This window comes from Pseudopodoces humilis, chromosome 2, assembly GCF_049639895.1.
Source record: "Pseudopodoces humilis isolate 2021_Gansu_Grassland_sample_001 chromosome 2, ASM4963989v1, whole genome shotgun sequence".
NCBI lineage: Eukaryota > Metazoa > Chordata > Aves > Passeriformes > Paridae > Pseudopodoces > Pseudopodoces humilis.
Genome location: NC_142201.1, coordinates 1,458,335 through 1,471,801, shown reverse-complemented (window position 1 = coordinate 1,471,801; position 13,467 = coordinate 1,458,335). Strand labels below are relative to the sequence as shown.

Sequence of the window (13,467 nt, the reverse complement as noted above, 5' to 3'; positions counted from 1 at the left end):
TTTAAGCACCATTATCACCTGAAAACCCTAAGAGCCATGGGGTTTTATGTCATGAACACCTGAGGATCCTAAAGGATTTGAAGTTTTACCCCTCATTATCACCTGAGGGTTTTAAGCCATGATCACCAGAAAATCCTAAAGGACTTAGGGTTTTAAATCCCTTTATCACCTGAGGATCCTGAAGGATTTGAAGTTTTACCCACCCCTATCACCTGAAAATCCTAAAAGTGATGGGATTCTAAGTCATGACCACCTGAAGATCCTGAAGGATTTGAGGTTTTAAGCACCATTATCCCCTGAAAATCCTAAAGGCCATGGGGTTTTAGTCATGATCACCTGAGGATCCTAAAGGATTTAGGGTTTTAATCCCCTTTACCACCTGAGGATCCTAAAAGCGATGGGGTTTTAGTCATGATCATCTGAGGATGCTGAAGAATTTGGGGTTTTACCCCTCACTATCACCTGAGGGTTTTAAGCCATGATCACCTGAAAATCCTAAAGGATTTAGGGTTTTAAACCCCTTTACCACTTGAGGATCCTAAAGGATTTGAGGTTTTACCCCCACCATTATCCCCTGAAAATCCTAAAAGTGATGGGGTTTTAAGCCATGATCATTGAAGGATCCTAAAGGATTTGGGGTTTAAAGCCCCTTTATCACCTGAGGATCCTAAAAGCCATGGGGTTTTAACCATGAACACGTGAAGATCCTAAAGGATTTGAAGTTTTATCCCCCATTATCACCTGAGGGTTTTAAGCCATGATCACCAAAAAATCCTAAAGGATTTAGGGTTTTAAATCCCTTTATCACCTGAGGATCCTGAAGGATTTGGGGTTTTAAGCACCATTATCACCTAAAAACCCTAAAAGCCATGGGGTTTTAAGTCATGATCACCTGAGGATCCTAAAGAATTTGGGGTTTTAAGCCCCCGAATCACCTGATATCCTAAAGGATTTGGGGTTTTAATCCCCTTTACCACCTGAGGGTCCTAAAGAATTTGGGATTTTAAGCTCCATTATTTCTTGAGGGTCCTAAAGGGGCTGCAAGTCCTTGGGAATTTTTCCCAGGATCCCAACCGATCCCATTTTTGGGATTGATTCCCGAATGTTCTCGGGTTTTCTCCTCTCTCCTCACCCCCGCTGCTCCCAGGGGGATCAAAGCCAAGATTCCCGCAGGGATTTCAGCTCATCCCAAACCTTGGAAATCCGGGAATTCTCCTTTTCCCTGCCCCACTCCTCATTCCTGGCGGAATTTGGGGAGATTTCCCATCGCAACTGCAGGAAATGAGGACAAAAATCACCTTTTTCTTTATTGTCTGTTGGTTTTTCTCTGTGCAGAGTTCCATTTTTAACCCCCAAATAATTTAATTTACATTTATAGGAATTGTTTTTTTTCAGCTCAGGCAGTGACTCTGACACAATCAATAATTCAACAAACCGATAAAAATACATTTATTTACGTTTTTAAGCGTGTTTTGCTTCTAGAAGCTTCACGAATGAATAAAATTTGTAGGGTCGGGGATTTTTTTGGGTGTAAATTAAAGGAATTCAGGTGAAAAGGGAAAGAACTTGGCCAGGGAATATTTACCTGCGTTGTTCAGGCTGCTTAAAATTCACATTGAAATTGTTGCTGCCTCTCTCTGGTGCTCCCAAACCTTTCCTTGGCTGCGGGATGAGAGAAAAAAAATCGGGATTTTGTGCTCCGGGAATTCCATGGAGATTCCCTTGGGATTTGTTTCCAGCTGACATAAATTGTCAAAATAGAAATTGGGGAAGCTGTAACACCGGTGGTGATTCCCAAAAAGGATCCCAAAACCTTTTCCGAGCTCCCGTCTTAAATTTCAGGTGCTAAAAATCCTCATTTTGGGGGAAGCAGAATCAGCTTTGCATCGTTTCCTATTCCCAAAATACATTTATTTTATTTTATTTATTTTATTTATTTTATTTATCTGCGTAATTCCCATTTTTCCAGAGCACGAGGACAATAAACAGCACCGAGGGTTGCTCTCCTTATCACAAAAAAATCAAATTAGAAGGGAGAGGTTGAATAGAATTGGCTTTAAAAGTATAAAAAAGCAAAAAAAAACCACTAAACTGGAAAAAAAACCCGAAATAAAACCAACCCCAGGCAGGTGCGGGCGGTGCTAATGGGGCTGTAAAATAAACAGCTCGATTTGCACCAAAATATCCTCCCCGCCGTGTTTGTCCTTTCTCTTTTAACTCCTCAACTTCCCTCGCAAATTTTAATTTAAAAAAAAAATAATAATTAAATTTTTTTGTGTGTTTAACCCGCATTAAAGTCCTGATATCGCCGGGAATTTATGGGGGGAAAAAATGTAAAGGCGACGGATTTTCTGTGGCGTTTTTTGTGTTTATTTTGTGTTTATTTTGTGTTTATTTTGTGTTTATTTTGTGTTTACAATCTCGAATTAAGGCGAGATGCAAAGCAGGGGGTGAAGCTCAGCTCAAAGCATTCATGAATTTAAATATAAAATTATCTCCGCCTCTTGACTGAAAAAAAAAAACCCACCTGAACGCTATTTTTATCAGTGAAATAAAGTAAAATAACTGTTCTTATCTCTGCCGTGCCCGTAAAAAGTTATCAGCCACTAACACAGCCCAGCTGCTTTTTAAACTCTGGTTTGTACCATTCGCCTGGATATTTCTCTTTTTTTCCTCCCTTAAAATAGAAAAGTAATTTAAATTTCGGGATCGTTGCGTGCGAGAAAGTGAAGAACAGGGGATTAAAAAAAAAAAAAGGAATTAAAAAAAATGAATTAAAAGGGAAGAAAAATGTTAAAAATGTAGAAAAATTTAAGAACTTGGCGTGAATTAAGCACCGAATTCGGCTGTTTAAAAACAGGGACCTGCTGCGAGTGCGGGGTTTTTATTTTTGGAGGGGGGGCAGGAGCTGGGAATTCTCCTGGGCTGTGGCAGGATGGGAATCCTCGGGAGCTGCGGGGCAGGAGGCACCCGGAGCGCGCTGGGATGCGGGAAAAGCTCCGCTCCTGCCGGGAATTCGGGCCCCCCGGAGCATCCCTCTCCCGGCAGCATTGCCGAGTTCTCCCCGCCGCTTTAATGATGTTTTGGGTTGTTTTTTTTTTATTTTAATTGCGTTGAAGGTCGCAGTGTCAAAGGTGGAGCGGTGCTGAGTCCCCAAAGCGGCTCCAGGCAAAGCCGAGCATCCCCCGCTGCCCTGGGGCTGTCCCGGGGGGTGCGGGGGTCTCAGCCCCCTGGGGACGGGAGGGGCCGTGCTGGGAGCAGCTCCCGAGGTCTGACCCCAAATCCTGACCCCAAATCCAGAATCCAGACCCCAAATCCCGGGGGATGCAGGAGGTCTCACCTCCTGTGGGGACAGGAGGGGTCGTGGTGGGAGCAGCTCCCGAGGATCGGCACCGATCCCAAATCCCGGGGGATGCGGGAGGTCTCAGCCTCCGTGGGGACGGGAGGGGCCGTGCTGGGAGCAGCTCCCGAGGTTCGTCCCCAAATCCCGACCCCAAATCCCAAATCCAGACCCCAAATCCCAAATCCCGGAGTCTCCCCTCGCCCTCTCCGGTGCCGCTCGGCCGGCGGGCGGCGCGCGCCCTCCAGCGGCCACAGCGGGAACTGCACCCAGCGAGGCTCCGTCCGAGTGTCCGTCCGTCCGTCCGTCCGTCCATCCATCCATCCATCCATCCATCATCCATCCATCCGTCCCGCATCCATCCATCCATCCGTCCGTCCGTCCGTCCGTCAATCCATCCATCCATCCATCCCCCATCCATCCATCCATCATCCATCATCCATCCATCCATCCATCCATCCCCCATCCATCCATCCATCATCCATCCATCCCCCATCCATCCATCCATCCCCCATCCGTCCCGCATCCATCCATCATCCATCCATCCATCCATCCATCCATCCATCCATCCATCCATCCGTCCCGCATCCATCCATCATCCATCCATCATCCATCCATCATCCATCCATCCATCCATCCATCCATCCATCCATCATCCATCCATCCATCATCCATCCATCCATCATCCATCCATCATCCATCCATCCATCCATCATCCATCCATCATCCATCCATCCATCCATCATCCATCCATCCATCATCCATCCATCCATCCATCCATCATCCATCCATCATCCATCCATCCATCCATCCATCATCCATCCATCCATCATCCATCCATCCATCCATCATCCATCATCCATCCATCCATCCATCCATCCATCCATCCATCCCTCCATCCCTCCATCCCTTCCCCTGCCCGCAGCGGAGGAGCCGCGGGGTTGCTGCGGCCGAGGGGGGCGAGAGTTGCCGGAGGGAAGAAGCGCAAACAGCGCCGGGAGCGCGGTGGGGACGGGTCGGGATCTCGGAATCGGCCACCAGCATTAAAATACCCGGGAAAAAACAAATAAATAAATAAATAAGAAAGAAAAGCCACCAAAACCCCAAAAAATCCCCAGCCCGAGCCGACAGCCACGCCTCCACCCGGCATCCTCGCCACCGGCTCCGCGGGCCCGGAGCGAGCGGCGGCTGGCGAGGCGCTGGTGGCCGTGTGGCTCTGCCCGAGCTGTCCCCGGCTGGGCTGTGCGGAGGAGGAGGAGGAGGAGGAGGAAGGCAGGCAGGCAGGGAGGGAGGGACGGCTCTGTCTGGGAGCGCCGCCACCGCCCCAACAAATCGAGCGGCGCCGGCCGCCCCCCGGGGCCGCGCTCCCGCCGGAGGGGGCGCCGGGGACACCGAAGCGGCGGTGGCGAGGGGTGCCCAAAAAAGAAAAGCCCCGGAGCAGAGAGCGCCGGCAGCTCGCCCGGGGAGGAGCGGGGGCCACCGGGGGAGGAGCGGGGGCCACCGGGGGAGGAGCGGGGCATGCAGCGGGCATGCGGCGGGGCGGTGGCCGCGGCTCTGCGGGCACCTGGCGGGCACGGGGGCGCTCCGTGAGCCAGGGGCGAGCAGGAACCCCAGCGGGCACGGCAGCAGCGGTGTCCCCGGGGGAGCGGGCGCGGTGTCCCCGGTGAGCGGGCGCACGGGCCGGAGCCGATTCCGGGCGCCCCCGGCCGCGCCCCGGTAGGGCCGTGATTGGCCGGTGCCCTCCCCGTATGCAAAGCACCGGGGGAATGACATTCCTCCGCACGCCTCCGCCGCCCCGACTCGCTCCCGGCCACCTCCGGCAGCCCGGCCGGCCGCGCTCCCACCGCGCATCCCGGCAGGAATTCTCCCTCGGCCGCGGGAAGCTCCCCGCCGCGGAAATGCGCTCGGGCTCAGCTCTAAAAGGCGGCCGGCAACTTTAGGATCGCTGCTTTCCGCCCCTCCCGCCGCCTCCTCGATTCGCGGAAGGAAAGATTTCACCCGTTCCAAAAGTAGCGATTGCGCTGAGTGTTTTTTTTCTTTTATTTATTTATTATTATTATTATTATTATCTCTTTTTTTTTTTTTAATTTTTACTTTTCCTAATTTGTCTCCGGCGGGGTTTTTTTGGTTTTTTTTTTGGTGTTTCGGCGTGCGTGGCGGGCTCCATCCCGGCAGGACTAGAGGGAGAAAAGTCATGTTTGCCAAAGCAGGCTTCCACCTGCTGCGGTTCAAATATTGTTAAGCAGCCGAGTTCCTGTGGCCGAATTAGAGGAAGACTGTCTGAGATACTGAAAAAAAAAAAAGAAAAAAAAAAGGAGAATTGGCAAAGAGCGCCGAAGTTGTTGCAGACTCTTGGCTCGACTGCTGAGGAGGACGTGAGTGGGAGAGAGAGAGCGCTGTTGCACACACAAAACCACAGAGAGAACCCGCAATTTAACCAACATCCCCAAGCCCGGCTTTGCAGCTGTCGGACCTCTCAGCTCGGCTCTGACTTTTCTTTTAAATGAATGAACAGCGTTATACCAAAGAGAGAGATTTGAAGTTTGAATGCACTGAGCTTTTCTTTTTCCTTTTTTTTTTCCTTTTTTTCTTTTATTTTTTGCGCAAGAACGATTGAAAGGTCGTGACACGAGCGCTCTCAGAGCCACGCCAACCAAACTACTGAAGCTCATTTTCAAGGCTGCTTTAAAAAAAAAAAAAAAAGGAAAAGAAAAAAAAAAAAAAAAAGGAAAAGGAAAATCTCTCGGAGAACATTAATGGATTCCTGTTGTGTTTAAATTCTCTACAGATTCTATTGTAAATATTTGATGAAGTCCGGTAGATGCGCGTGTGCGTGAGTGTGTGGCCGTGAATTTCTGGCCAGTTGTAGCCAGCTGACCTTTGCGATCCGCCTCCTCTGAAGAACAGCCCCGAATCTCCCTCAAACAGCGATTTTTGCCTCCCAGAAGACTCCGGCGCCTTTTGGCTTCTCTTGGGACCGCAGAGAAATCACCTGGAAGAAAGCGGGGAGCGCAAGCTCCGCGCGTCTTTCCCAGCGCGTCTCGTTCTCGCTCGCCTCCCTTATTTTATCATTTTCCTGGGATTTTGGGATGAGCTTTGTCCCCGCTCACTTTCCGCGCCCCGGCCGCGGACTCGATGCGCTCTAAAGCCGCGACCCTGGCGTTTATCGGATTAACGGGATCTGTTCCGCCTGCCCGGGGAGCCGAGAGTTGAGGCTGTGGGCACCGAATTAACTCGGGGCGGCCGGCGCAGGAGCAGCTCCCGTTTATGTTGGTCCCCCGAGAGCGGCTCGCCGAGGAGTTGCGCTCTCGTGGCCGCTCTGTAGGAACTCAGCGGAGGTGTTGTGTGGCTCTAAAGGCTTGTTGTGATGCGTATCCCCGTAGATACCAGCACCAGCCGCCGCTTCACGCCGCCCTCCACCACGCTGAGCCCGGGGAAGATGAGCGAGCCGCTGGCGCTGCCCGGCGCCGAGCACAGCGGGGCTTTGCCGGGGAAGCTGCGCAGCGCCGACCGCAGCATGGTGGAGGTCCTGGCGGATCACCCCGGGGAGCTGGTGCGCACCGACAGCCCCAACTTCCTCTGCTCCGTGCTGCCCACGCACTGGCGCTGCAACAAGACGCTGCCCATCGCCTTCAAGGTAGGTCTGGGGCAGGGCTGGATGGGGATGGGAGGAAAAATCGGGGGGAGGATGCGCGTCCCGGGGATGGGGGCTCGGATCTGTGCGCGGCTCGCTGCGTGCTTCCCTCTTTCCGTCCTTTCCCTCCCTCCCTCCGTCCTATCCTTTCCCTCCCTCCTTCATCCTTCCTTCCTTCCATCCTTTTCTTTCCCTCCTTCCATCCTTCTTTCCTTCCATCATTTCTTTCCTTCCATCCTTTCCCTCCTTTCATCCTTTCCCTCCTTCCATCCTTTACTTTCTTCCACTCCTCCTTCCATCCTTTTCTTTCTCCCCTTCCATCCTTTCTATCCCTCCTTCCTTCCCTCCTTCCTTCCATCCTTTCCCTCCTTCTTTCCTTCCACCCTTTTTCTCCTTCCTTCCATCCTTCCCATCTTTCCTTCCATCTTTTTCTTTCCCTCCTTCCTTCTATCCTTTACTTTTCCTCTTTCCTTCCACCTTTCCCACCTCCCATCCTTTCCTTTCCCTCTTTCCATCCCTTCCCTCCTTCCTTCCATCCTTTCCGTCCCTCCCGCTCCCGGCCGCGCTCGGGGCAGGAGCGGCAGCAGCCGGGGAATGCGAAGGGCTGGGAAAAGCTCCGGGCAGCCGCTGCCTCCCTCTTCTCCCCATTCAGAGGGGGGGAAAAACCAGAAATAAAAACATTTTCTTGTCAAAAGCCAGCCCCGAGGAGTTTGGCTGTGCTGGGGAGCCGCAGATGGGTACGGGCGGCCCGGAACTGGAGGAGCCCCGGGATCCCCCAGAAGTCACGCAGGGTGGTGGCAGGTCCCTGTGTCCCTCTGTCCCTGTGTCCCTGTGTCCCTCTGTCCCTGTGTCCCTCTGTCCCTCTGTCCCTCTGTCCCTCTGTCCCTGTGTCCCTCTGTCCCTCTGTCCCTCTGTCCCTCTGTCCCTCTGTCCCTCTGTCCCGCTGCCACCCGCCCGCAGCCCCGCTCGGGACGTGCCGGGTTTCCCCCTGCCAGGGACTCTCGGAGGGAGAAAACACCACAAACCAGCGCAACGACAATCCCAAAAACCACATTTCCTCTTTTATTGGTTGCCTTTAATAACAGCAAAAGTCGCGGCCTAACCAGAGTTTCCAGAGTCCCTTGCTACAGCCAAATAAAATCCGGGAAAAGATGGGGAGAAGGGACTGGGAGAGAACATCCCGGCTCCTCTCCTGTCCCGAGCCGTGCGGGGGATGCTTGTGGTGCTTTCCTCCCTTCCCGTTACCCGGCTCCCAGGAAAATCCTCCTCCCTTGGAGTAAAATCCTCCTCCCTTGGAGTAAAATCCTCCTCTCTTGGAGTAAAATCATCTCCTTTGGAGAAAATCCTCCTTCCTTGGAGTAAAATCCTCCTTCCTTTGGAGTAAAATCATCTCCCTTGGAGTAAAATCATCTCCTTTGGAGTAAAATAATCTCCTTTGGAGTAAAATCATCTCCCTTGGAGTAAAATCATCTCCCTTGGAGTAAAATCCTCCTCCCTTAGAGTAAAATCATCTCCTTTGGAGTAAAATCTTCTCCCTTGGAGTAAAATCATCTCCTTTGGAGTAAAATCATCTCCCTTGGAGTAAAATCATCTCCCTTGGAGTAAAATCCTCCTCCCTTAGAGTAAAATCATCTCCTTTGGAGTAAAATCATCTCCTTTGGAGTAAAATCCTCCTCCCTTGGAGTAAAATCCTCCTCCCCTGGCTCACGCTCTTTTTTTGAGCCGGGACTGTGGCTGACTCCCTGAACTCGCTGATTTTCCGGCTGCTGCCGGGGATTGGCTCCCGAGCGAGGGCAGGAGAAGGGAATTCTTGTCGTTATCCTTTTATCCGAGCCGGGAGCCGCACAGACACGCAGCTCCCGGGAGCCCCGGGGCTCCACTTAGGCTCGGGATTTGTCAAGCCCGGGCTGTTTTTGCGGTCACTGCTAAAGCCCGGCTGCCTCGGCCGACACAACTTTTATTTTTTCACGTGTTGAAGGCCACCAGACTCGAACCTTTCCTCTGTTTTGGGGAGAGGAGAGACGAGGGAGAAGGGAATCAGCTCGGCTTTGGGAATTCCTGCTGCCGAGGGAAAAGTTTTATTGTGTCTGCTCTTGTTTTTCCTCAGATAAAGAGCGGGGCAAAGGGAGGAACTGATCACGGGCTCACTTCCTAAATTCCCACATTTAGATTAATTATTACACTCAGCACCGGGCTGTTAATTAGCGGAGTTTTCCTGCTGGAAGGCAGAAATCCGGGAAGGGAGATAAGAGGAATCCCGGTTTTTCCAGGGGGATCCCATTCCCGATCACATCCCGGAGTGGAGGAGGAAGGATGGGATCAGCCTCTCTTCCCTCTCCTTCCCGATCCTCATCCCTGGAAGTTGGGAATGAGCCGCTGATGTGGAAATTTCCCTTGGGAAAAAAAAAATTCCAGGGGTTTTCAGAGAATCCGCAGCCGCTTTCCCTCCTCCGTCCCCGCCCGCAGCCTCAGCGCTCACACAGCTCCCAGAAATTTGGAAAACTGGGATCATTTCACCTGGAAATAGCCAGGAGGGGGAAAAATATATAAATATATATAAAAAAATAATCAAACCCACACAAAAGTCAGGAAAAGGTTTCATTAGGAGAGCCTGGAAGGGTGGGATGAGCCAGCACCTGCTGCCTCCGTGTTCCTCATCTTCACCCCAAAAATTCTCTCTCCTTGAAGAAATAAATCCTGAGAGAATAAATCCTGAGAGAATAAACCCCGAGAGAATAACTCCTGAAAGAATTTGCCACACCTCAGTGGTTTTCTACTAAATATGAAGTATTTGCAAAGCCATTTTATTAAAAATCGGGATTTTTTTAAAGATCGTTTGGCCCAGGGGAGAAAACAAAAATAAAATTCAGATCATTCCTCTGCTGCCAAAATTTTGTTTGCATCTGACAAAAAAGGGCTGAGTTTTATCGAGAATTTCTTCTTTTTATTCACTGTAGGAATAAAAAGAGGCAGAGAGAGAGGAGTTTTCTCCTCACTTTTAGAAAAATCCACTAAAAAAATCTGTGGGATTGGGATATTATTTCAATCCAGAGGGATCAATTTTCATTGGTTTGTCCTAAATTTAAGAACGATTCTGAAAAAAATGAGAAAAAAGAATTCACAATAACCAATAAAGTGCCATATAAATTCATTGTCCAAATGCTGTTAAGAACCTGAATCTTAATTTAAGAGGCCAATTTGGATTAATTGATGCCAGAGAAGTGAATTTAGATACCCCACAGCACTGCAAACCTGATATTCTTCTTGCTCCTCTGGAAATACAGTTTTTTTTAGAGGTAAAAAGTACAAAAAAGTCCTTGATAACTCCAGGAACAAGTCCCAGCTTATCTGTTTAGTCTTTTTTCTAATGTAAATATTTGTATTTCTGTTTCTATTGTCTGTGACTTTTCAAGTCCAGTTTCTTTTCTGGGCTGGGTCAGTTTTTTGACTCATTTTTAAGATTTTCTTCCCGTTTCTATCGCCGAGGTTTGGACTTGAAAGCTTTAAAATATTTCTGTCAGAGATGACTGGCCCTGGATCCACGAAAAACCTCGTGAAAGCTTAAAATCCTGGCATAAATTCCCTTAAATTCAATATTTGCATGGCAGGGTAATGCCCTGATTTTCCCTTTTCCCTGTTTTTCCTCCATTAGATGTGGATGCATCAAGGTTTTGCAGGAATTTTTAAGAACTGCCTGCGGAGTTGCTGATTTTGTGACGATTTCCAAGCTCCAGCATTTCCAGCAGGGCCTCATTTCTGCCAAAATCAGGGAAATCTGAAAAGCTGAGCTGAGAACAGGCCCAAAAAAACCAAATTGCAGCCCAGAGAGGAGAACAAAAACCCAAAAATCAGGGCCGGGGAGGAACGGGGAAAGAGGAAGTTGAAATCAAGATGTAAAGAGGGAATTTTGACCCAGAGATTTTAGCTTTGCATGTGGAAGTGAAAATCAGGGTTAGGGGTGAGCAAAGGGGAGAGGACAGAAGTGAAAAGCTCAGCCTCCTGTGGAAAAAAAAAAAGCTGGGAAATACCTGAAATTGGGGAATTCTCTCATATTTTGGGAGGCTGGGGAATAAAAATCAGGGCTGGATCAAGTCAAGGAGCTGCTGATCCCGTTTCTAAAGAGCAAACAGATCAGAAAAGAGAAATAAAATCAGGTTGTGACAAACTTCAGCCAATTGCAACTGCCTGGACTGAAGTCAGAAAATGTTAAGAGGAAGGAAAATCTCGAGCTGCAACTCAGAGGACGCAGTGCAGGGCTGGTTCCTCTTCCAGAGGGCAAAAGAGGAATTAAAAACAAGCTGGATTTTTATCTCTGGGTTTGTTTTTTTTTGGGGGGGTGGTAGTGCTGTGGAATTGGGGAAACGGCAATGGGCTCTAAAGAAAATCAGACAAAATAATTCAAGCTCTGATTTTTATCAGAGGACATGGAGAGAGATCCCAGATATCCACGGAGTTCCAGCAGGTTGGATTTGTTTGAGGGATTCAAGAAAATACAAGAAAAATTAAATTTTTCATCATTAAGCCAGTGTGAAGAGTGTCAACAGATCAGAATATCTGAGTTCCCAAATCTTGATAGTTCTCATCAAAAACCCAGTGAATCCCCTGTTCCTAAAGGTTTGATGGATTCTGGCACCAAGGAGCACAAATATTTTGGGAAAAGGGGAAAGTCCTTAGTTCAGGTCATGATTTCCATCCATCCACTCGAGGGTGAGGTCTGAAAATTATTTTCTTTATGCTCCTGAAGGGAAAAAAAAGGGAATTGTTCAGTAAATTGGGGTTAAACATTTGATTGAGGCCTGATTTTCCGTGGCCTTGCTCTGGATTTCTGCTTGGGCAGCTCCATTAAAAACTCCTGATATAAATCAAACCATGTAGCGCTGCTACTTGAATTTATTTATTGACAATTACAGAGATTTTGGAAAGCCCTTTTTCTGTGTTTTTCATCTGGGAGCATTTTCCATTTCACATCGTGCTGGGTGTTCTGGAGGTGCATCAAAATTCCAAGGAATTTTTTCCTTGGAAAAATTAGGAAAAATTTGGTTTAAAATGGTAGAAATCCATGATGAGGAGTAAAACAAAAAAAAAAAAAAGATGCATTTTAAAAAAATATGTGTGATGGTAATATAATGATCCTTTAAAAATTCACTAATTTAGGTCCTTTGGTTCTGCAGGAAATGGGGAGAGGAATTTTTTATCCGGATTGGAAAACATTTTAGCGCAGCACCAAATCAACCTCCACGCTCCCGTTCAACAGCGGGCGGGTGTGGAATTTATCATTTCAGAGCTCAGATTCCGTAACCCAATGAAAAAATCCTCAGTTAGAATCCTTGATTCTCTGCTCTCGATTAGAAGGGGACAACACTCGGTGGGGAAGAAGAGGATTCCCATTCCAACAAATCAGGAATGATTCCCATCTCCTCCAACGCCCGCCTGGCCCGCCCAGCTTTTCACGGCGGCTTTTTCGCCCCCTCGGTTCTATTTTTCAATGAAAGGCAGGAAACCGAGGGTTCTGCTCTTGCTGTTGCAGGTGGTGGCCCTGGGGGACGTCCCCGACGGGACCCTGGTGACGGTGATGGCCGGGAATGACGAGAATTACTCGGCGGAGCTGCGCAACGCCACGGCCGCCATGAAGAACCAGGTGGCGCGGTTCAACGACCTGCGCTTCGTGGGCAGGAGCGGCAGAGGTACGGGGAGGGGATTTCAGCTTCATCTTCTGCCTCTGGACACGGGGCTGGGGGTTTTTATCCACCAAGGAATGCTGGAAAACCTAGCTCCATGCCAAAGGCACGGGATGAGCTGGATGGGTTCCCGTGTTTCCTTCCCAGCCCGTTTTCCGCGTTGCGCTGATTTTTTAAGCGGTGAAATCCCGTTGTGGGGGAAAAAAAGAGATGAAATCCCACCCAGAGAGTGGCATTTCGACTCTGGCAGCCGCCCTCGGTAATTCAGGCAGTGTGGTGCTACCCGTGGTTAGGCCTAAGTGGCAGATTTTCAATTTAAAATGAGAATTTTCAGCTCGTGGTCATCTCGGGGCTCCCCAGCACTCTCCAGAAAAACTGATCTTTGCAACAGAGAGAGTCAGGCTAAAAATACAAATAATTCCCACGCAGATCTAAAAATTCCACAGGTCCCTGGCCTGCTGAAGGCTCTTTCTCTGACCTTTTTTTCTCTCAAAGTTCAACAGTCACAGCACTTGATGTCTCCTGCAGTGTGGAGAGAGCAGGCAGGACAGAGGGGTTTAAAATCAGATTTATCTCTACCATAACCAGTAGCTGCTGGTAGAAATAGAAAGGCTTTTGGAGCATAAATAAGAGTTGAAGATGACTTAGAGTGGGACTGTATGGAAGTACTGAGAAGCTGCAAATAGCACCTGATGTGTGAGTGGGCAGGTGCACAAAGCTTCATCCCAAAGAAATCAGCAGAAAACCCTTTAAAACTTCACTCCTTAATCCTAAATCACATCAATTCCCAAAGAAGCCCTTAAAATAAACTGATA

The 13,467-nt window shown here is 49.2% G+C and overlaps 1 protein-coding gene across 2 annotated transcripts in view; it reads left to right on the top strand.

Moving 5' to 3' along the window:
• Positions 1-13,467, top strand: part of RUNX1 (RUNX family transcription factor 1) — a 164,930-nt gene that overhangs the window by 75,204 nt on the left and 76,259 nt on the right. For both annotated transcript variants that reach the window (XM_088051143.1, XM_005526569.3), the window contains exons 3-4: positions 6,724-6,977; positions 12,502-12,658. In XM_088051143.1, coding sequence (XP_087907269.1) covers positions 6,724-6,977; positions 12,502-12,658 — 411 coding nt within the window. The remainder of the gene's footprint in view (positions 1-6,723; positions 6,978-12,501; positions 12,659-13,467) is intronic.